The 22,783-nt window shown below is 48.3% G+C and overlaps 2 protein-coding genes across 2 annotated transcripts; one reads left to right on the plus strand and one right to left on the minus strand.

The window, feature by feature from the left end:
- The first annotated feature begins 4,070 nt into the window (after positions 1–4,070).
- On the plus strand, positions 4,071–7,103 carry ELOVL3 (ELOVL fatty acid elongase 3). The gene is made up of 4 exons (XM_006831285.1): positions 4,071–4,171; positions 5,324–5,455; positions 6,281–6,432; positions 6,673–7,103. Exons 1-4 carry the CDS (start codon positions 4,071–4,073, stop codon positions 7,101–7,103), a joined length of 816 nt encoding a protein of 271 aa, XP_006831348.1.
- A 1,607-nt stretch (positions 7,104–8,710) lies between these two features.
- On the minus strand, positions 8,711–21,658 carry PITX3 (paired-like homeodomain 3). Its single transcript, XM_006831286.1, has 4 exons — positions 21,528–21,658; positions 10,423–10,552; positions 10,038–10,240; positions 8,711–9,622 (listed from the first exon to the last, which is right to left on the minus strand). The coding sequence occupies exons 2-4, from the start codon at positions 10,538–10,540 to the stop codon at positions 9,035–9,037; spliced, it is 909 nt and encodes a 302-aa protein (XP_006831349.1). The 5' UTR covers positions 10,541–10,552; positions 21,528–21,658; the 3' UTR covers positions 8,711–9,034.
- Positions 21,659–22,783: the final 1,125 nt, after the last annotated feature.

Here is a 22,783-nt window from a genome sequence, read left to right on the forward strand (position 1 = left end):
GTAAATATTAATGTTTTCTTATATAATTTTATAAATATGTTTTCATATTTCTTCATGTTGTTACAGTGATTGCAAGATGTTCTATGATGCTATTATTCAATAGTTTAATCATCAATTAGTGGGTTGTTTCCAATTCTCTATCATTTGAAGTCTCACTGTATTTTAATAAATACAGATGTTTTATCCCCTTGCTTTATTTCACTGAGTTAAATCCCTAGGTTAAAGACTGGACCAAAGAATATCAGCACACTGGCTCCTGCTAAGTGTTACTTAAGTGTGCTTCTACATATGCACTTACTTGTCCACTAGCCAGGTATGAATGTACCTATTTCCCAAAGCTTTGACCAGCGTTGGGTTTAAATTTTTACCTGGTTTAATGACTATTTATTGGGACCATACTAGACATACAGCCTTTAATTTGCATTTTCCTAATTACTAGGTAAGTTGAGTCCTTTTTTTAATATGTTTATTGTTTTTGTTTCCTCTTAGGTGCTTATTCAGTTCAAAGCAACAGATATATTTTATATTTTGAGTGACCACCAAAGTACTAGATGCTGTGTACTACCCTGCAGGATGAGTGAACTAATGAATATTACCATTTGGAATAGAGTGGGGAACCAGGACAAGATAGACAATATATGACTAACTGCAGTCAATTGGTAAAAGTGCAATAGTTGTAGGTAGTATGTGTAAAGTCCTGTGGGTGGAAGACAAAGAGGAAATATTTGACCTTGTTGGAAGTAGGTTAGGCTTTTGCGGGATAAGTACTGTTAGAATTAAGGCTGAATAATGAATAAGATTTGTCCAGGTGAAAAAAAGCCTTCTTGGGAAAAAAGGTTGAAAAACTAAAGAGTTGAAAAAAACTAAAAACGTAGCATTTGTGTTTAAGAAGTTGTGATTTTTTCCATTATGGTGTAAATGTGGAATGCTGGGGCTGAGGGATGATGGCTAGAAAGAAAGAGTGAGAACTAAACTCAAGAGCCTGATCTTTATCCAGAAGACTTATTTGTTCTCAAAATGTAATGATATGAACTGATGTGTGTTATAGAAACACCTTTCTGTCAAAAAAATTAGCAGTAGTTTTGGAGACACTGAAGCGAATAATGAGCCTGTGTCTTCAGCCATTTACCAAGGACTAGAGATAGAACTGGTTTCATTTTTAATTACTTAAAACTATATTCCCATTTCATGGCTTTCTTTTAACTTAATTTAGTTGAGTTTTTATTAAAAGGAACTTGAAATTTGTATGAAGTTACTTTTGTGGGAGGTAATTATTACTGATGCTTGCTCAAAGCTTTACGTGGTATGATGCCCTTTAACATACATGGTCTTATTTGGTCCTTATAAACATTCTTCTGGGAAATTCCCATTTTACTTATGAGAAAGCTAAGGCCAAGAAATGTTTGATGGTGTCTTGTCCAAGGCCACCTAGTTGGCAAGTGGCAGAGATAGAAGTTGAATAAAGGCATTCTGATAAGCATGCCAACTCATAGCGACCCTATATAGGGTTTCCGAGAAGGAGCTGGTGAGCTTGAACCACCAACTTGGCAATTCAAACTAACTTTGCAGTCCAGTGCATTAACCCGCAGTGCCTCACCAGGACTCTGGAGTATGTCCTATGGAGGATTAAAACATGACTTCACAATTTTTAGCCTGGGAAATTAGATAAATAGTGGCTAGGAAGATCAGCCTGTTTTTGAAGAAGATGATAAATTCTGTTTGAGATGTGTTTCTCTGAAAGTTTTTGCAGAATATACTGGTAAATTTGTCTAACAAATGGTTGGAAATAGGGAGAGAAATTGGGCTGAGAACTCACAAAAGTGACAGGCAACTACTTGGCATCTGATAAAGGAAATGGTCTTTTGAAAATTGTTAGAGCCATGCAGGCCTTGATTTATTTATTTGCTCATGCCACGGATGCTGACTACTTCTTACCTATGCTGAGGCTTTCAAAAGAGTCAAGAATCAGAAACAAACAAAATATAATAGCACAAAAGATGTGACAAGTTTGAAGTGTTTATCCTGGAGACACAGTGTCACCCAGATTTATAGGCTAAGGATTTCATACATTCGGTCAATCATGCAACAAACATTATTTGAGTACCTATTATGTGCTAGGGAAGGATGTCAGGGAAGAATGTTGAGCAAAGTAAACATTTTCTACATTCATAAAACTAAGATATATTATCTAACTTATGTTAGATTTTATGAGATAGGCAGGCAGGCAAATATGACAATCTGCATTGCATTTTTCTAATGAAGGTTAGGTAACTTGTCTAAAATTGCATGGCTGGTTAGTGGTGTAGCTGGGACTTCAATCCAGGTCTTACAACACCTACATGATGTTATTGTAATATTCATTATTTCATTTACTCATTACCCCATCAAGCATATATTGATCAACTTGTGAGTGTCAGGCTATATATAAAGCATGTGGGAGCCACTAAAGGGTCTTAAGCAGAAAAACAGCATGATGCGATTTAAATTTTAGACTGAACTCTCTTCTGGAGGAGAACAAAAGTGATGTTTTTCAAAACATGGCCTGAAACCACCTACAGAGTTAGAATCCCTGGAGTTGGGACTCAAGAATCTGAAAATTAACCAAGTTTGGGAATTTCCTTCTAAGTCTAATGTACTCAAAAGAAGAGTCATTGGATTAAAGGAGGAGGGAGGCAGTGTGACCAGCTGACATGCTGTGGTAATTACTGTAGTAATCAGGTGAGAAATGATCAATTGCAGAGACCAAAGAATGAACTTGAAAGTAAGTTAGGTAGCATGGTTAGGACTTCTCACTCTACCCTGAGGTTCAGAAAGGATTCTCATCTGGGTCCTCTGGTCCCAGATCTTGTGGGTTTTGTTCCATCTAACAATTTGTAGCCGCATCTTGATTTTAATTATTCTTTATTTCTCTTAGCACTTGTTTTGTAAACTTCCATTTTATTTCAAACTGTAGAAGTTCCGGTAAGCATTGTATTTCTCTTAAAGTGTAGGGGGAGAAATAAGATTATTCCTTTCGGGCTGGGTACACAGACCCAGAAAGAAACAGATTCAATTAGACAAGAACAGATTGGGAGACAGAACAATAGTATACAGGGGAGATAGATGCACTGAGACTCCTAGCTAAACCCTAGGAGGCCTCCAGGAAACCTGAAGAAAACCATTTCAGAAGCCTGACCCCATTTCCTCCCCTAAGATTATTACTGGATGTTAGGCTGGGACAGTTCAGGAATTCAGGAAATTGTAAAGAAACCACAACAGCCTCAACAACCGCCTCCCCAAACATCAACATCAACAACCTCAACAATTCGTTAAAATTTATCTCCCGTCCGCCAGCAAACACAGACTGAAACCTATAGGGCAGCCGGCACTATGTGAGAGATCTTTGCTGACCTTTTCCTAAATCTGGTTCATCCAAATCTCTGGCAGGAGTTTCCTAGGATCTAGGGAGCCAGAAACCTAACGCCCCCACCTCTGGGAGGGGACGCCACAGGCTGAAGACAATTTCACTCTCTCTCTTCTTTGCCAATTGGGTCGGGATTGAAGACAACTGAGGCAACGGCTATGGTTGGCAGTGCCAAGGGAGGACTGGTCAGTCCGGATACCCAAAGACCCATCAGGGACCCTGCCAAAAAGTTACAGGTGAACAGGTTGGGAAAGAAAAGGATGAAAAGGTGAGCCGGGAGAAGATTCAAGCATGGATTTGGGGCGGAGCGTACGTGACACCCATGTGTGTGTGATGGGTGAGTGCTCTGAGGTTGACCAATCAGAGAGCGGACTGTAGCCCAGGGGCGGGCGGGGGCGTATCTTGGCTGAGATTGGGTAACGGCCTGGAGGAGGCGGTGCGCGGGGCGGTGTGCCTGTCGGATCGCGGCTTTGCAATAACTCGATATATACAGCAGCGACGGCGGCGGTAGACCTGGGCTGGGTTGCAACGCACGTGCGTACCTCGGACACTCTCTTCGGCTGGCCCCAGGTTCCTTACGTCCTGAATCCGTTCCTTTCGGCCCCGACATTCGTTCCATTCTTGATCCAGCTCCCTAAGCTCCGGTCCTTGACGTCTGCACAACTAAATGGCCACAGTCATGAATGTCACCCGCGAAATCAACCATCTGTTCCAGCCCTACGAATTTGAGGAGGTCGAGGTCTTAAGGGTCTTTCTGGAGGAATACTGGTGAGACTTGGGGAAGGGGCAGCACCATGTCAGGGGACCGACCCAGCTGAATGCTGTTGGGGTAGGAGGGCAGGAAGGGGCAATGATTTTCCTAAAGAGCCAGTTATTTTCTTTAAGAGCTTCCCTGTACTGATTTCACAACCCTGCTATTCAACTAGTGTGCAGATGGTGTGGCACCTTAAAGAGCTTTAAGCTGAATAAGATGATGGGGAGAGGAATATGGGAAGCCAAGGTATTAATGAATTTTAGTGAGACCTGGTCATGGAGTAATAGGCTAATAATCTAAGCCACATTCGGGGAGCTCAGTAGCTCTGGAGGATAATCACTGTACTGCTAACCATAAGGTCGGCAGTTTGAACCCACCAGCTGCTCTGTGGAACAAAGGTGAGACTTCTGCTACCGTAAAGATTTACAACCTCGGAAACTCTGTACAGGGTCACTAGGAGTCGGAACCGACTCCACAGCGCTTAACAACAGTAAACCCTTACTTACACCCACCTTATAGATGCCTCTCCTCTGTCCTTTGTGGCTGTGTGTGTGCTTGTTAGTGTGTAGTACTAGTGTGGAGGAAGTGCCTGCACCCATCACAAAGATCACATTTCCCCCAACATGCTCCATTGTCCCTGCTGTGCAGAAGGAAACAAAGTCAAGGAGGTCCTTTAACTTTTCCCCAGACTCTCTAACTTTACCCTAAAGTTCCTCAGAGATGTCTGCAGGCGGACTTTGTGCTCCAATTGCCATGGCCTAACCAGGCAGAGGGAATCCTGGGGTGGTGTTGTATGATGAGCACTGGCCTACTAACCACAAGGTTGGTGGTTCAAACCCTCCAGCCATTCCTTGGAAATCCTATACAGGGTTGCTATGAATCAACACTGACTTGACTCACTTAACATCCAAACAGAAGCAATTGCCATGTTCTTACACTGTAGCAATGGGTTGGTTTCTAGGCGTGGGCTAGACAACTATTACCCACTCCCAAGCCCAGCAATAGAGCAAGAATCACAGAAACCTTGGTGTCCTATGTATTTTAACTGTGCTAGAAGTGTTATTCCCCTTTTATACAGCTAGTGAAAGTAGCAGAACTAGGGCTCTAACCCAGCGCATTCCTCTGTTCCACTCATGAGCCTATCCCCTCTGCCTTCTGCCTTCCAGGACAACCTCATTCTCCATATCTGTCATCTACTTGCTGCTTGTCTTTGTGGGACAGAACTACATGAAGGCACGGAAGGGCTTCAACCTGCAGAAGCCTCTTATCATGTGGTCTTTCACCCTGGCCATCTTCAGGTAAGACCCTACATACCTCTAAACCCTAGCTCCCCATTGTAACTCTCCTTCTAGAAACCCCGACATTAACCTCCACTCTGACCAAAAAGGAGCTCTGATAGCGTAGTGGTTACGAATCGGGCTGTGAACCTTAAGGTCAGCAGTTCGAAACGACCGGCTGCTCCGCGGGAGAAAGATGAGGTTTTCTGCTCCCATAAAGATTTACAGCCTTGGAAACCCTGTACAGGGTCGCTATGGGTCAGAACCGACTCGAAGGCATTTAACAACAACAACTGACCAAATTGCCTCCTAACATTCTTCCCATCCCATTATCTCAGCTCTACCTCCCTTCTCACCTTAACCCTCCTCCCATATTATCCTGTTTTCCTTTATCCCCAGGCCCCAAACTGTCCCTATCTGCTCCATCCCTTTTGGGTTCCTGGGGTCTGTGTACTTCCATCAAATTTCTTCAGCCTTTAGTACTACCAGCTCCTAAAACCCTTTTCCAAGAATCCTCCAGCAACTTCCTTAGCTCTTCTTTCCCCTATTTCCTTCCCTAAATGCCTTTGATCTTCCCATCTAGCCACCCCACCATCTTCCCACCTCCTACCTCACCCCAAGGAGCCCATTCCCTAACCCAATCTTTACTGCCATCCTTTGGCATTCCCTGGTCTTTTCCCAGCCCTCATCTCCTCTTATACTACTGACAGCAGATTGATCCCAATAGCTCAGAAGCTTTGACCATCCCACCCTCCCCTGACTGAAAGTTAGAGAGGTAGTGGAGCTTGGAACCATTGGTGCTTGGAGATTACTCTCATATACTTTCTTTTCTCTGTCCAATTTCAGTATCCTGGGAACAGTGAGAACATGGAGCTTTATGGGGACTGTGCTATACAGGGCGGGTCCAAAATACTCTGTGTGCTATACCTCCTTCATCGAAAATTCTGCAGTCAGATTCTGGTCCATCCTGTTTACTTTAAGCAAGATCATTGAACTCGGTGAGTGTCAAGAGTTTGTTCCTCTGGCACCCAGGGAACTGCAGTCCTTCTCAGAGACCTCCCCTCACTCATTACATGGAAAGCTCTTTTCCCACTCCTGGGTTCTAACAACAGTCAGACTCTGCACAAATCCCCCCTTCCCTACCTAAGAATTCTCCCTGAGTCCCCATATCCAGTGCACGTGTGTATGGGTCTCCAGTACTCGGGTGTGTGTGCCAACTTTGACTTCCCATTTCCTAGGAGACACAGCTTTCATTGTCCTGCGTAAGCGGCCTCTCATCTTTGTGCACTGGTACCACCACAGCACAGTGCTAGTGTTCACATTCTTTGGCTACAATAAGAAGATGGCTGCTGGTGGCTGGTTCATGACCATGAACTTCGGAGTGCATGCCATCATGTACAGCTACTACACTCTAAGGGCTGCCAAAATGAACCCTCCCAAGATGCTTCCCATGCTCATCACTAGCCTACAGATCGTGCAGATGTTTTTTGGAGCATTCGTCAGCAGCCTGACTTACATCTGGAGACATGAACACGGATGTGACAAAACCACAATGGAACAGTTCATCTGGTCCTCCATTTTGTATTCAACCTACTTCATCCTGTTTGCCCACTTCTTCTGCCAAGCCTATCTCACACCCAAGGACAAAAGCAAGACAAAAAGCCAGTGAAAGATTGGAGATAAAGAGAGAGTCCCAAGCTCTTTCTACCCCAGGGCACAGAGGGGGTGAACTTAGGTTTGGGAGAATGATTAGAGTACCTTACCTGCATGGGTTCCCCCATGGGATGTATGCCTCAAAGTGGCTAGAAGTTATGACAGACAGGAAGTATTATCTCAGGGATGGGGATGTGATAGTCTACTTTGACACTTGTGTTTTTAATGTGAAGCCCAAGTATGCCTGGGACTGGGACTGGGACTGTGGAGGACTCTCAGGGATCAGTTATTTATATTTCTAACCAGAACTCTTTCTATTTCTTGCTCTATTTTTTTTTAAATTAAAGATTTCAACAAGATGAGTAATCCTTTTGGACTTTGGGGGAAGAAAAGTGCTGTTATGATTAGGGACATCTTCTAACAATGGGAGTATGTGAAAGGATAAGAGGCACACACGTAGACAATAAATAAGAATCCTTTGCCTGGTAGGCACTTATAAATGTCTGTTACAAACCAGAATTTTATTGCTATTAAAGACCCCAACCCCTCATATGACCCAGTGAGAAACAGGTGCAGAAATGTGAAGTGACTTATTTAAGATCACAAGCATCCTGAGTTGCAGAATTTAGGATCGTTTTCACTGTTTCACAATAGGGAGGGTGGGCTCCCTTATATGTCACATAAGTAGTGGAGTCCTCTATCAACTATCCTCCCTGAGACCACTAAGTGGCGCCACAGCACCAGCTTTGGCAGATGCTAGGTGAATCCTGGTATGGCACTGTACTGCAAGGCCAGTTTGAATCACAAGGTTGGAGGTTCAAAGTCACCAGCCGCTCCTCAGAAACCCTATGTAGACCAACTCAACTACACTTAACAAAAACTCTAGTCAGAACCGACTCAACTACACTTTAACAAAAACTTTAGTCAGAACCGACTCAACTACACTTAACAAAAACAAGGCGAGAAGCTACATCTGGAGCCACACAACCTCAGCAAGCCAGAGGCATAGCTACCATATCTAGGTAACAGAGCCCCTATGGTTTTTAGTTTTAAATTGCTGAATGGTCTCTCACAGCTGGAGATGGAAGCAGCAATAACAAATAGAAACTGCTCATTGGTGCCCCCCACGTCAAGTTGGCACCCAGGGTACCTGCCATATCCTAGATACGCCTCTGATTCACACACCCTTTTCACCAGAAAACACAAACGCACACCCACACTTTTCTTAGAAAACACACAACTCCTAGCTGAAGAGTTGATTCTGACTCAGCAACCCTGTAAGACAGAGGAGGACTGTTACATGGGGTTTCTAAGGCTGTAAAGCTTTACTGAAGCAGAATGCTATGTCTCTCCTGCTGAGCAGTTTGAACTGCCCACCTTTTGGTTAGCAGCTGAACACTTAACCACTGTGTCACCAAGGCTCCTTGGAAACACACACACACACACACTCCTCACCCCGAGGAATCTGGGCTTTCCCAGGTTGGGGGAAGTTTAATGGGCTAAAGCCCCAGAAACCAGAACCCTCACCTGGTTCTTGTCCAACCCAGCCTTCCTTCCTTTAGAAAATGGGGGAAGATGAGGTTCGTGTTTAGAGGGCTCAACCGTGACTCTCAGTCATCAAGCTTTTGACAGTCCGCGTAAGTTTATTTGATTTATCTTTGAAAACGGAGGGATTCTGGAGAAAGCGGGATAGGCCAAGGGTGAATTGGCCCCTGGGGTTGAGTTGGTTCCTGGCCTTAGTCCCAAGGGTGCTGCGGTCTGTGTGTTGGACCCAGCCCCACCTCAGGGTTGGGAGGGGGAAGCCCTCTTCTGAGCAGGCAGTTCCCTAGGTGTCCAAGCGCTCGTCTCAGACTCGGGGGCGGGGTCAAGCCAGAGAAGATGACCCCAGTCCGGGGAGGCTGTGAACAATCGCCGCCGCCCTTGGGGGTGATACCCAGGCCGGGCCGCTCATACCGGCCGTTCCACAGCATACTGGCACGGACTGAGGTTGGCGGCCGGGGGCGGCCCGGGCACGGTGGGGTAACTGAAAGAGGCGTGTTGTTTAGCCTTGAGCCGCAAACTGGCCAAGCTCGAGTTACACGGGTCCCGATATACGTAGGGGGAAGAGGCGGCTGCTGCTGCGGCCGCAGCGGCCGAGGCGTAAGGGCAGGACACTGCCCCGGAGGACACAGCGGCTGGAGCCAGCCCGGGGGGGCCCCCACCCAGGCCTTGCAGGGCCCCGGGTCCTGGCACGGTGCCCGGGGCGGCCGCGGCCGAGGGCACCATGGAGGCAGCGATCGAGCTGGGTGGCGAGAAAACGGGCTGCGAAGCCAGAGGCCCCACATTGACCGAATTGAAGGCGAACGGGAAGGTTTTGGCGGCTAGCGGTGGGGCAAGAGCCTTGGGCGGCCAGTTGCCATACGAGTATCCGGGGTACACCTCCTCGTAGGGCGGTACTAGACCCCCCAGCGGCGCCGCGAACCCGCCTTTGCACAGCTCCGCCTGCTGGCTGCGCTCGCGCTTGCGCCACTTGGCCCGCCGGTTCTTGAACCACACCTGCGGGTGCGGGAGAAAGGCTGTCAGGGCCTGGCGCTGCAGTGTCGGCCGGCCGAGTCGGGGTGGCTGGGGACAGGTACACAGGGCGGAGGACAGACAAAAGGAGGTGACTGAAGACCTGACTTGGGGGTCTCGGATAAGCCAGATGGGGGTGGGAGGCCAGACGGAGGAAAGGGCAACAGCGGAAAGAAGTAGGATGAGGTCAAGTAGGGGTGAGGCGGAGAACAGAAAAGGTGCCAGTGGCGAAGAAAGGCACGATCTGAAAGGAAGGTGGGGTAAGCAGAACCTAAGAGTTTGTGGGAAAAGTCGGCGTGGGGTTGTTGGATGCGAGCCTGGGGCAGGCGGGGCAGAACCACAGGCTGTGGGTTCCGAAGCTGTCTGAGGGAGGCTGGGGTAGGGTCAGGGTTGGCCGTACCCGCACGCGGGCTTCGGTGAGGTTGGTCCAAACGGCAATCTCCTCGCGCGTGCTCATGTCTGGGTAGCGGTTTCTCTGGAAGGTCGCCTCCAGCTCTTGCAACTGTTGACTGGTGAAGTGTGTGCGCTGCCGCCGCTGCTTCTTCTTTAGCGAGTTGTCTTCTGGGGAGCCGCCCGGCAGGGAAGTCGAGGCCTTCTCTGAGTCTAGAGGCAAGGGTTGGGGACCGGACACAGGGTGTCAGGACTGCTCGGGTTCCCTCCTCTCAGGGACCTCCTCACCCCCACCCCTGGCTTGCATCTGGAGGTCCTGTCCCCCATCTGGAGGTCCTGTCCCCAGTAGGGATTGAGCTGTTATCTCCTCCAGTCCCAGAAGGGGGCGCGCTCACCGCTGTGCTCCTGGCCCTTGCAGCCGTGCTCTGCGAGCGGTGGATGCGGAGTGCCGGAGTCTGACAGCGACAGGGCAGGGCTCCGGGCCTCCGCCTCGCTGAGCAGGCCGAACTCCATGGAGAGAGGGATCTGTAGGAGACAGAGAAGACACAGAACACTTTGATGATGGTCAAAGTCTCAGAGGTATATGGCTTCTCATAGTGTTTCCCCCTAAATTTCTTGCCCCTTTCCCAGACACAGACCTGAAGCCCACCCTGAAAAATGCTTAGGATAGAATGGGGGGAAATAGCAGCCTCAGGGGAAAAGGTTTTTTGCACAGATATACACACTAGACTGTTCATTGCTGAGCACTAGAACTGTTCAATAAATATTGAATTAATGAAAATGTTCACTGTTGCACACCCTCTCATCTTAAAAAACTTCACACTATCCCATATACTCAACATGCCCTTCAACCAGATGCATTGGAGAAATAAACCAAACTTCTGTTAATCACTGTTTTGGGGAGAGATTTGATTTTCCACCAGTTCTGATATTTCTCCCATGAAAATAATGAGTCCTGGTGTGGTGCTGTAAGATAAAGCACTGGACCACATGGTCAGTTTGAGCAACAAACTTATAAACCACTCCTTGGAAACCTTATACAGGTTGTTATAAGTCAGAACTGACTCCAAGGCACTTAACAACAATTATACACCCTCCTCATTATCTCTCACCTTTACAAGAATAAATCAAGATTAAATATTAGCAACCTACTTTAGGAGTCCTGGTGTGGCCCTGCAGGATAATGCACTGAGCCACAAGGTCGGCAGTTCAAACTCACCAGCAGCTCCTTGGAAACCCTATACAGGGTCAGTAGGAGTCAGAATGGACTCCTTAACAACAACAGCACTTATAACAGCAACAACAATTTTAGGTGAGGAACCTGAGGCTTGAAGTCACTTGATTAAGGTCACAGAACTTGTAAGTAGTAGAACTGGGATCTGAACCATCTCTGTGAGAGTCCTAAGCTAATGCTTTTTCCCTAAGTTGTGTTTGAGGTACTGCCCAGAAGGCTCTTTGGGGTCTGGGTTAGAAGTGCGGCCTGACTTTACTTAGGCGGCTTCAACCAGGACAGCTCTGCTTTGATCTGTTTTGCTTATGCTTTCTGGAGAGATTTCATTTGATTTATCTCCAGAAAAGGTTCCAGGATCAATGTCTGCCAAGACACACGTGGCTTCTCACTAATCATGCTCTACTTTCATGCATGGCCTCTACCAGGCCCAGCCCAGGCAGTACCTATGGACTTCTAAAACCACCATCTGACTTATCTTCTCTATTCCACATCTAAGCAGACATTGCCTAGGACTCCTCTGCAAAGACTTCTTTTTGGCTGGCTCTCCTGGGTCCTCTCTGGTGGAAGGGGAAGGAGCACTCATGGGGAGCTCAGGACTCTGGCTGCTTCTCGGTTAGAGAACTGAAGGAAGCTAAGGCCACAGGGAGGGGAAGTGGAAAGTTGAGTGGGAAGGGTCTATCTGCCTCTGCTGCTGCCACCCCCATCCCCTTTTATCAGGGGCTTAACTCAGGCTGTGCTGGGTGGCATTAATGTGTCGGATTAGCCTAGATTGAGATGTGTGTCACTTGGCTGCTCTGAATTTATTAGGAACCTTTCTCAGGGAGGCACAGATGGGCAGTAGCCTGTATTTGCACATGGTAATACCCCTACCCCCCACCCCCACCCCAACCAGCTCAGAGAGCACAGCTGTCCACCCTTCTCCTCACCTCTCAGGCCAGGTTGGGGGTAGGACAGAGGTCAAAATAGGAGTTTGAGAAATAGTCTTTGCTTTTTCCACAGGCAGAAGAAACTAGACCTTGGATTTTTCCTAGGGGTTGGAGAGAGACAGGGCTGGAGGAAAATAAGGAAGGAAGGGGAGTAGTCAGGCTATGGGTAGGGGTATGCTCAGCCTACCACCCCTTCCAGGTCTGAGATCAGGAGCCAGAGGTTTGGGGCTGGAAAACTGTCTCAATGCTTTGATGCTCCAATGGAAGGGTGATGCCCTAGGAAGGGACCTCCTGTTGCAGCCTTGATTAGCAACTCTTCCCAAATCAGCTGGGAAGATGACAGAAGAAGGCTTAGAACTGAGAGCTGGGAAAAGTAGTATTCTAAAGTCTCCCTTTACTTCATATCTAAGATGCTCTCAAAATGAAACCCATGCCGCTGACTTCTGGGAAAGAAGGGACAGTTGGATTTCCCTGTAGAGGAATTTTAAATCCCACCCTAGTCCTTCATTCTTCCTTTCTACTTTGGTTTCAGACTTCCAATTTTCCAAACTCCCCTTCCCCCTGCATTCCATACCTGGATCTTGGTTTCACCCTCTATTTCAGCAGAAGGAGACAGAATGAGGAGGGATAAAGGGCAGAGTAAAGGATGAGGCTGAGAAAGCACAGTTCAAGCTGTGTGTTCCCAGAGACAGACAGACACACATGCAGACACATACGGGCCCCCCTCAGACATAATAAGCACTTGGACTTGGATCTAGAGGCACACAAACCCACACTCTCCCACACATGTGCTCCCATATTCAGGCAGACAGACACACACCGTCACACAGTCTCCTCTCTCTGTGACAGGGACAGCTGCCCGGACTGTTTTGGAGCTAGCCACTCCCCTCCCCCATCCCCTTCCTGGCCCCTCTGAACCTTAGCTCTCAACCCCAGGAAATGGAGACTGTGTGGGGGAGGAGTAGGCCAAGCGAGTGTAGGGGAGTGGGCCCACATTCAGTGGCTGCTGAAGACAGCCTGCTTTGCTGAGTGGGGAGAAGTCTTGAGAATGTTGGAGCAAGAGGATGGGGTGAGGAGGGAGGACAGACATGGCTCAGTCCCACTTAGGAAAGTAATCTGGTATAGCCCGAAGAAATTCGTTTTGGAGTCAAAAAGTCTGGGTTTATGTCCTGGTTCCCCAGCTTACTGACTGTGTGACCTTAGCAAGTTTATCCACCTCTCTCAGCATATTCTTCCTCTCTACCTACCTTCAGTATTATTATGAAGTTTACATAAAACATAACATGTAATTTGTTGTTGTTAAGTACCGTTGAGTCAGTACCCACTCATAGCAACCCTGCATAGCGTTTCTGAGGAACAGCTGGTGAACTTGAACAGCCAACCTTGAGGTTCATAGTGACCTTACAGTCCAGCACATTAACCTACAGCACCATACCAGGACTCCATAACATGTAGTAATAGGGTAGACTTTACTCCATAACATAGGGTAAAAAAATCTATCCTTTTTTTTTTTTTTTTTTTAACTAATTAAACAAATGTTTATTTAGCACCTTCTATCCACTGGAGTCTTGGTGTGGCTATGGCGCTGTGGGTTAATGCGCCAGATTGCAAAGCCGTTTGAACTGCAAGGTCGGCGGTTCAAACTCACCATCTGCTCCTCGGAAACCCTATACAGGGTTGTTATGGGTCAGGATTGACTCGATGGCACTTAACAACAACAACAATCCACTGGACAAGGATCTCTGGTAGCACAGTGGCTATGAGTTGGGCTACTAACCTCAAGGTCAACAGTTCGAAACTACCAGCCGTTCTGCAGGAGAAAGATGAGGCTCTCTGCTCCTGTAAAAATTTACAGCCTTGGAAACCCTATACAGGGTCACTATGAATTGGAACTGATTCCATGGCACACCACCACCATGCACTGGACAAGGAGCTCTGGTAGCACAGTGGTTACGAGTCCAGCCGCTAACCTAAAGGCCAGCAGTTTGAAACTACCAGCTGTTCTGCAGGTAAAAGATGAAGCTTTTTGCCCCAGGGAAGATTTACAGCCTCAGAAATCCTATGCACGGTCGCTATGAGTCCAAACACATCTACTACCACATTCACTGGACAGGAGTCCTGGTGTGGTGCTGTAGGATAAGCATTCAACTGCAAGGTTGGTTTGAACCAAAAACTCACCAACGCTCCTCAGAAATCCTATACTCATGGGGTCGCTATGGGTCAGAACAGACTCAATGGCACTTAACAACAGCAACAACAATCCACTGGACAATGGAGTCCTGGTGTGGCACTATAGGATAAGCACTTAACTGTTAGTGTCAAGGTTGGCAGTTCAAACCCACCAGCTACCCTCTGGAAACCCTATGCAGGGAGGGTCCCTATGAACTGGAGCCAGCTAGACAACACTTAGTAACAACACCAACATCCCCTGGACAAAAAGCCCCGGTGGCTAGTGGCACAGTGGGTGAAATGTTGGGATGCTAACTGAAAAGATGGCAGTTCCAACCCACCAGCCACTCTGAGGAAGAAAGATGAAGCAGTCTGCTTCTTTAGAGCTTTACAGCCTTGGAAACGCTAGGAGGCAGCTCTGCTATGTTCTACAAGGTCTCCATGAGTTGGAATTGACCCAGTGGCAGTGGGTTTTGGTTTGTTATCTGCTGGACATTGGGTTAGATGTTGATGCTAGAGTACTGAAAAAGAATGAATCCTCACCTCTGTCCTTGCTCTCACCTCTGTCCTGGCTTGAGTTGTTGTTAAGTGCCTTCGAGTCGGTTCCGACCCATAGCGACCCTGTACAGGGTTTCCGAGGCTGTAAATCTTTACGGGAGCAGAAAGCCTCATCTTTTCTCCCACGGAATGGCTGGTAGTTTCGAACTGCTGGCCTTAAGGTTCGCAGCCCGATTCATAAGCGCTACGCTACTAGAGCTCCTTTTCCTGGCTTGAGTAGTTCTTTGTTTTCCTCCCAGGCCCTGTATCGCCCAATGAAGAATTACTCTAGCAAACAGAGGTGAGTGTTTTAGAGGAAATTCCTGGGTGGTACAAATGGTTAAGTGCTTGACTACTAGCCAGAAGGTTGGCAGTTCAATCCACCCAAAAGTGCCTCAGAAGATAGGTCTGGCGATCGGCTTCTGAAACGTCACAACCTAAACAACACTATGCACCAGTTTTATGTGGCACATATGGAATCCCCATGAGTCAGAATCAACTCAATGGCAACTCACAACAATACAGTTTAGAGAAGGAGGAAAGTCTGTGTTTTATATTCTGTCAGGAACTCAAAGGAGAATCCAGTCAATGAGGTAACTGCAAAATGGTCAGAGTAACCCAGACTAGGGTCTACTTTGGGAGCAGAGACTGGTAAAGAAATGAAAGAAGCCTTCAAGTTCTTGAATGAGTTAGTTATAGCAGAAAGAGGGAACAAGGTTGAGAAGTTCATGAAACTGAAAAGAGAATGAAAGAAGGCTAAAGCCAAGCAGGCAATAGAGAAATATAAGGGGTAGGGGAAGAAGTCACAGGCAGACTCATGTCCAGGTAGGCTGGTGAGGCAAAGGCTTGGGGGGCATTAAGTTGTTGTTGTCTGAGCTGGAGACAGGCTGGCTGAGGATTTAGGTCCTCAAACTGCTGGAGGTCAGGAATCTGAGCGTTGGGACTAAGACCCAAGACTTTGCCTTTCTTGGTGGATAGGGGCAGCGGTAGGTCTGGACGCTGCTGCAGGATTGGTTGGCGCTGGTAGGAAATACCAGGCAGGGCCTAAAGGAGTCAAGAGATAACAGTGATGTATGGGAGTGACATAAAAGTGGCATAAGTCTAGCTCTGGGAAGGGGCTGTCTGCTCTACCCCTAGCCTTTCTGGAACACCCTGCTGGGGTGACCCACTGGTGTCAGGGTAGCAATCCCAGCACTAGGATAGAGAGCCTGCAGGTGGGCCCTGATTCTGCAATGCAGACTGGAATTACAAGAAGCATGTCATAGGCTGCAGCCAGAACAAAATATTCAGAATATATTAAGGTGAAAAAGGAGCTCTGGTGGTGCTGTAGGATAAGCCCTGGACTGCTAACTGCAAGGTCAGCAGTTCAAACCCAATAGCCACTCTGCAAGAATAAGATGACGCTTTCTGCTCTGGTAAAGATTTATTGCCTCAGAAAGCCTACACAGGATCACTATGAGTAGGAATTGACTCGATGGCATTGAGTTTGAGGGTTTTTGAGTTATTAAGCCTGAGACATCACATAGGGAAGGTATGGATTCCAAGGAGATGACTGCCATGTGGACTTCCTTTCATTTTAGAAGTCAGAGGAGTAAACCAGGATCACAGCCAGAAGAGCCCCTAAGTGGTTGCAATAATAATGCCCAAAGTAAAGGGTACAACCTAGAAATTAAATGACAGAAAACCTTTCTCTTGCAGGGACTGAATGAAGAGGAAGCAGCAAGTTGAGGAGTAGGTATAAACCAGAGCTCTAAACAAATAGAGTCATCCTGTGAACCTGAAACTAAAGTGTGGTTCTTAAATGTATTTGGCCTCATGTTCATTAGAGGGGTTGAGCACCCAAACTGCCTGGTTGGCTAAACTCCAGTGCACTAGTGAGAACAAATGAAGACATCTCATCTCATGGCCCCAAGATGAAAGCTCAAGACTTAAATGGAGGTAGCAAGAATTTGATGCACTTAGGTTAGCAAGGGGTAAGACACAGATCAGAGAAGTGGGTCCCCACACTCTTCCCTTCCTTCCTTTCCTTTAGCAGGTGTTAGATGCCAAGAGGGATGCTCATGAATGCTAACACACAGACTTTAATTTCTAGGAGTCCACAGTCTGGGAAGCAAACGGCACAGCGTGCATGGACTCCCGGGCCGCATGGACCTGAGTGTGATGTGAAGAGCAGAGAGATCTGATACACATGTAAGGTGCTATCAAGTTTTAGGGGCTTGGAGAATGTAGACATGGGTCTTAGCTTGGAGTTAGGGAGGCAAAGAAGGCTCAAGGTTTTCTAAATAATTAAGCAGCACTGTATTGGGAATGAGTTGGCAGGTTTAGAAGGCAATAGGGAACCTAGCTTGGCCACTTTCAGTGTGACGGTGGGAGATCAGGAGAGAGAAATGGGCCAGGCTGATAGGGTCTCTGATTTGGTAGTGGAGGTTAAAATGTCTCCTGTTTTCCCATAATAAAACAACAATTCTAAGACCAGTAAGAGAGGAGATTCACCCTGGGAGATTAGAGGGTAACCTGAGACAGTTGCACCAGTATAAAATTTCTGGGGGGTCTCCAGCCTTATGTTACAAATTCAAGCGAATTTTGTGTTCTATTTCATACTTTGTTGTTGTTGTTGTTTTTAAGTGCCGTCGAGTCGGTTCCGACCCATAGCGACCCTGAACAGGGTTTCCGAGGCTGCAAATCTTTACAGGAGCAGAAAGCCTCATCTTTCTCCCGTGGAGCAGCTGGTAGTTTCGAACTGCTGACCTTGCGGTTCGCAGCCCAATTCGTAACCACTATGCTACCAGAGCTTTAGTCATGCTTATTTTAATATAAAAATAAAGCCCCCCCCATCTTCAAGTGATATCAACATACCAGGAAGATGGGCCATGTTTAGTCAGCAGTATCTTGCCTCTCCTGCAATGCCCTTGCCCCACTCCACCCCCTATTGAGAAGCATTGGGTGTCACTGGAGACTTTTATGTATGGGAGTGACATAAAAGTACTATCTTTGGTACCTTTATTTGACAACAGTGAGAATGGATTAGACTAGGGAAATTATTAACTGACAAGTGTAATGTAAAGAAAGCTTGGGGGTAGGGCAACAATGGGAAAAGGCGAGGTGGGGAGAGATTCCAAAGCCTTTCTCTCTATCTTTCCATAGCTCTTTCACCCCACTGCCTCATCTTCTTTTCCTTTCCTTCCCATCTCTCTTATCATGAGTCCCTGTAGATGACCATGGGATGAACGCTCTTGATACACCAAAGTTCAGGACTTACTGAATCCTTCAAGTTAGCAGCTGCCTCTCTACCTCACTCTGGGAGGCATCATTTAAAGTACAGGAAGAAGCTTAGGTGGGGGCTCTATCCTACTCTTGTGCTCACTCCTCAACTCAATTCCAGCCTGCTGCTCCTACCCTTCCTTTGCAGGATCTGGATCCTTGGCTCATATTCTCAGCTTTGAGCATGGGCAGACAGGTAACAGATTAGGATATTTGGTTGGTTGGATAGAGTAGCAAACCAATTGGGGAGCTTCTCAGATTTCCTTCCAGAGGGGGATAAAGGGTTATGGCTGGCATCTAAAGTCTGAGAGAGGGCATCCCATCTGTGTTTAAGAACTTTCCTATGGCTGGATCAGGAATGTGGTCAGACTACTCTAAGGCTTGTGACCCCCCCCCCCTTCCAAAACAAAGATTCTGTAGTTACAGGGGCTTACAGTTTAGGCAAGAATGCCTCTTAATTTCTATGATGCTTTTCCATTTGCAAAGGACTTTCATATACAGTAAAACCTGGGAAAGCCAGAACCAGCATAAGGCAGAAACTTATCAGAGAATGAAAACTCAAATATTTTCCACTATAAGGAGCAATAGAAAAGTGCTAAGACTGCATCTTGTTAAAGGCAGAAAACTTATGAGACCCAGAAAAACAAGACAGTCTTGTCAAGTTCTGACTCTCACAGGTTATATTGGAAGTGATTTCATTTAGCTCTCACAACCATCTTGCATAGCAGGAATGGTCATCCTCGTTTCAGCTCTAAGAAATCAAGAATTTGCCCAAGGTTGAATAGATAGAGAAGACTTGAACCCTGTTCTTCTAAGACCTGAGACCAGACAGATTCTTTCTACTTCTCGCCCCCTCCACCCCGGCAGCCATTTGTGCCTCTGACATGCACTGATCCTCCCAAACCCTGAGGGATTCCATTTCTACTTCCTGCCTCTACCACCTCTCTGGAAATGAGCTCTGGAAGTTTGCTGCCCACTGGGTGCCAAAAAACATTTTCCTATTCATCCTGAGCTTGCATCACTCTAGTTTATCTCCGGTTTCAGGATTGGGGAGCAAACAAGTCTTGCTTATCTAGGTCTTTCCTTATTTTATGGATTTCCATCTGTCTCATCTTCAAGAGGCTTAAGCTTTGAAACTACTCTCTAACCCTTCTCTAGGACCAGTGACCAGACATGCACTCATCTATGTGGTTTTTGCAAGAGTGGGGAAGGATTCTCTCTGTTTCCAATCATCTTTATTACGATACCAATGCTTTTTGGCCTTTTGGGATTAGCAGACCTTGGGGTGAAAGGATGAAGAGAACCTTTTGTGATGCCTTCCATATTCCTTTCCTGATGCAGAATCCTTCATCTCACTCTTAATTTCAGTGATTTTTTTTTAAAGGTGACGACAGCACAAGCCCTGAAAAGAGTATCAGAATTTGGTGTGGGATAATGAGGGTGTGACTCTATGTTTATCAAATAGGGGTAAGGGATTAAAAAACCCAAAATGGTTGGAGAAACAATGTCCTAGACAGTGATCAGCTAATTTAAATATGGAGGGGTGAGTGTGTGGGGTGTCACTTATGGGTGGAGAGTGAGAAAGGTTGAGACACACTTATTTAGATTGTTGTTAAGTGCTGTCATCGAGTCAGTTCTGACTCATAGCGACCCTGTAATAGGGTTTCCAAGGAGTAGGAAGTGGATTTGAACTGCTGATCTTGCCGTTAGCAGTCCAATGCTTATCCTACATCGCCACACCAGGACTTCCTGTATAGGTTACTCATTGGGTTCAGGAGAGTCAGTGTCCTGCCCTAGCCACAGGAAAAGCAAAGGGGGATAGTTGGGCACAGGTGAGACATCCTTCCAACCAGACTTGGAGGCTCATATATAGGCCCCATGTTAGATCTCAGACCTTGAAATCCATTGGTCTCCTCACCTTTTCAAAGCCACCAGGGTGTTGTTGGGATGATCGAGGCAAGGAAGCAAACAGGGAAACAGGACAACAGGATTTGTTGCTAAGGGGTAGAGGCTGCAGTTCCCTCTTTATACCTGGGCTCCGGTCCCCTGAAGGGAAGGAGACTTTAGGCAGCTGAGTTGGGATCCAGGTAAAGATATCGTGTGTGTGTGTGTGTGTGTGTGTGTGTGTGTGTGTGTGTGTGTGTGGCAAGGGGTGCCTGGTGAGCTGCACTAGAGTTGGGAGCTGACTGTAAGTATGTGATGAAGTCTATGCAGTCTGGGGCTATGCTTGGCCCCTTTATACCCTCCTATTGCCATTCCTTCCTTCCTTCCCAGATCTTGATTCCCACTAACAATTTCCCCATGGCTTTCTCTCCTCAGATTACAATTCGGGAAGTCAGGGTGATGCTTGGGTCTATTGTGGGTTGGAGAGTGAATGTCTCCTATTGCTACCCCAATCCAAGGCCAAGTTGCAACCTTTCTCTCACTCTATTCACCAGTGCACTCCACCATCACCACCACACACACACTCTGAAGAGCAGAAACAAGTTTGTAAGTGTAGGCTGGGGTTAGAGGCGACCTACTGCAGCCCACCCCACCGCACATATGTAGCAGCTGGGCAGACGCTGCTGGGTAGACACACATGCCACTGGCCAGGGACATTCTGTCCGACTGCCGGCCGCAGCGCCTGCTTGGGCGAGACCCACCTCGTGGATCCAGACATTCTATCCGCTCAGAGCCCCAAGCACCGCAGACATTCCGTCTGATTCCGAAGTGGTCCCAGGGCGGGCCCATCCAGGCCCTGACACCCTAAGCCGGACACGCCAGACCCTCCACCCGATCACTGGGGCCGCGCAGCCTCGGTCCTGCAGCCCGCAGAGCGGCCATCTGCCCTGGCGGAGGCCCGACTCTCCCAACATTGCTCTCGTCCAAATTGCGGAGCAACTGAGAAGAGAAGCTTGTGCCAGCAGGCTTACCCCTGCTCCCAGCTCCTGGGGTCTCAGCCCCCGGCTGAAGGGCATCAGGCGCTGCCAACTGCCCCTCTTCTGAGCAGCCGCGAGCAGCTCCCCACGCTGGCCAGGGCCTGGGCAACTTTTTCCACTGCCCGGTCGCCTGCCCGGTACCCCGGGGTTCCAGGGCGCTTTCTTGTAAGGGTTTCCAACTTCTCATTCTTTGCCTTCTGGAGCCCCTGTCCTGGCTTCAGGGCTCAGGCTTTTCTCATGGTCCCCTGAGTCTTCCCTTCCTGGTCCCTCAAGTTCTGACCCTGAGTTTGCTTCTTCCCAAGTATTCACCCTGGGTCTGCAGTCCGCCCTCCCAGACTGGTCTCCTTTCCCGGACACCGGAGTCTAACCTCCCCACGTCCCGTTCCAGGGATCCCCAGGTCCGGCCCTGGCCCTCAGCCCTGTGAGCCCTGCGCCCTGCATGCTCGAGCACTCACAGTGCGTCCCGCAGCAGGCGGACTCCGGCAGCGGCGGCGGCGACGGTCTGGAGGGCAAGCAGGGGCCAGGGGCTGGGCACCGGGCGGGGTGGGGGTCGCCCCCCTGAACCGGGGCAGCCGCTGCGCTCTGGCGCTCCAGGACTCGCGAAGGGAGCGTGAGAGCCTCACTGCAGACTGTCACCCCCCGCCGGCGCCCATTCACTTTATGGCAGCCCTGGGCGCCCCCAGCCAGCCGCGAGTCTCACGGGTGGGGCCCGCCCCCTTCCAGCTGCGCTCCCCGGACCCCGCCCCTTCCAGCTGTGAATCTTCAGACCCCGCCTTCGGAGGAGGGGTCCAGCCAGCGGGCCGCCAAGAACCCTGCCCCAAGACCAATGGGAGGCACTCCTCAGCAACTGGGTTCCACCCCTCCCCACGTGGCCAGGACCCGGCTCTAGCCAGGATGATTTGGCACAGAGGAGTCGGCGGAGCTGAGTGGAGTAGAGTGCTCCGGTAGCCCCTCGGAGTCGGGGCTGGAGGGCATCTAGGTGGGGCTGGGCCGCCACCTCGCGCGAAAGGGAGCTTGGAGGGGGGGGGCGGTACAGGGGCGGCTGTCCGGATTGTCCGCTGGAGCGCCAGATGGGAGGGCGCAACGGCCTGGAGGGCCCGCCTGGTCTCAGCGCTTAGACTACGCTGCTGCTCAGGTTTCCCCGATTTTTTCCACTTGTCGCTGTCCGTCTCTCCGCCCTTTTGTCTCTTCTCCAGTCCTCTCACTCTAGCCTTACTTTCCTCTTCTTTTCCCTACGCCACTTAACTCCTGTTTTTTGCCCTTCTTCCTCCTCTTCTGCTCTTTAAAAGACTATTTAACTTGCGGCACTTCGTTTTTCTCACATCTTTCACTTTCCTGTTTTTTCTTCCCTTTTCTCTCTCTTCCAAACAAGGTGGCTTCATCAAGAAAGCAGAGCTTTGGAGAGAAACAAACTAAACGGGGTGTTCCAACTCTGCTCCCAACTACACCATCATAGAGTGAACTTGCACAAGTAATTTAATTATCATTCCTTCCACCCCAAATAATTAAAGGAAGCTCCCGCTGGGTTTCAGGACTTGTAATGGGTACTTCTCTGAGGTGTGGGCAGATTGCATATCTGCCAGCATCCATGGCTTGTCCAGGCTCTGCTCTCCCAGCTTCAAATGAGCTGGCTTCCGTCTGGTGGTACCCATTTCAGTCCTGTGAGCATGGTGTGGGCTTGATGCTTGCTGGTTAGGGAGTTGCAGAGGGC

Source organism: Chrysochloris asiatica, unplaced genomic scaffold, assembly GCF_000296735.1.
Source record: "Chrysochloris asiatica unplaced genomic scaffold, ChrAsi1.0 scaffold00003, whole genome shotgun sequence".
Taxonomy (NCBI): Eukaryota; Metazoa; Chordata; class Mammalia; order Afrosoricida; family Chrysochloridae; genus Chrysochloris; species Chrysochloris asiatica.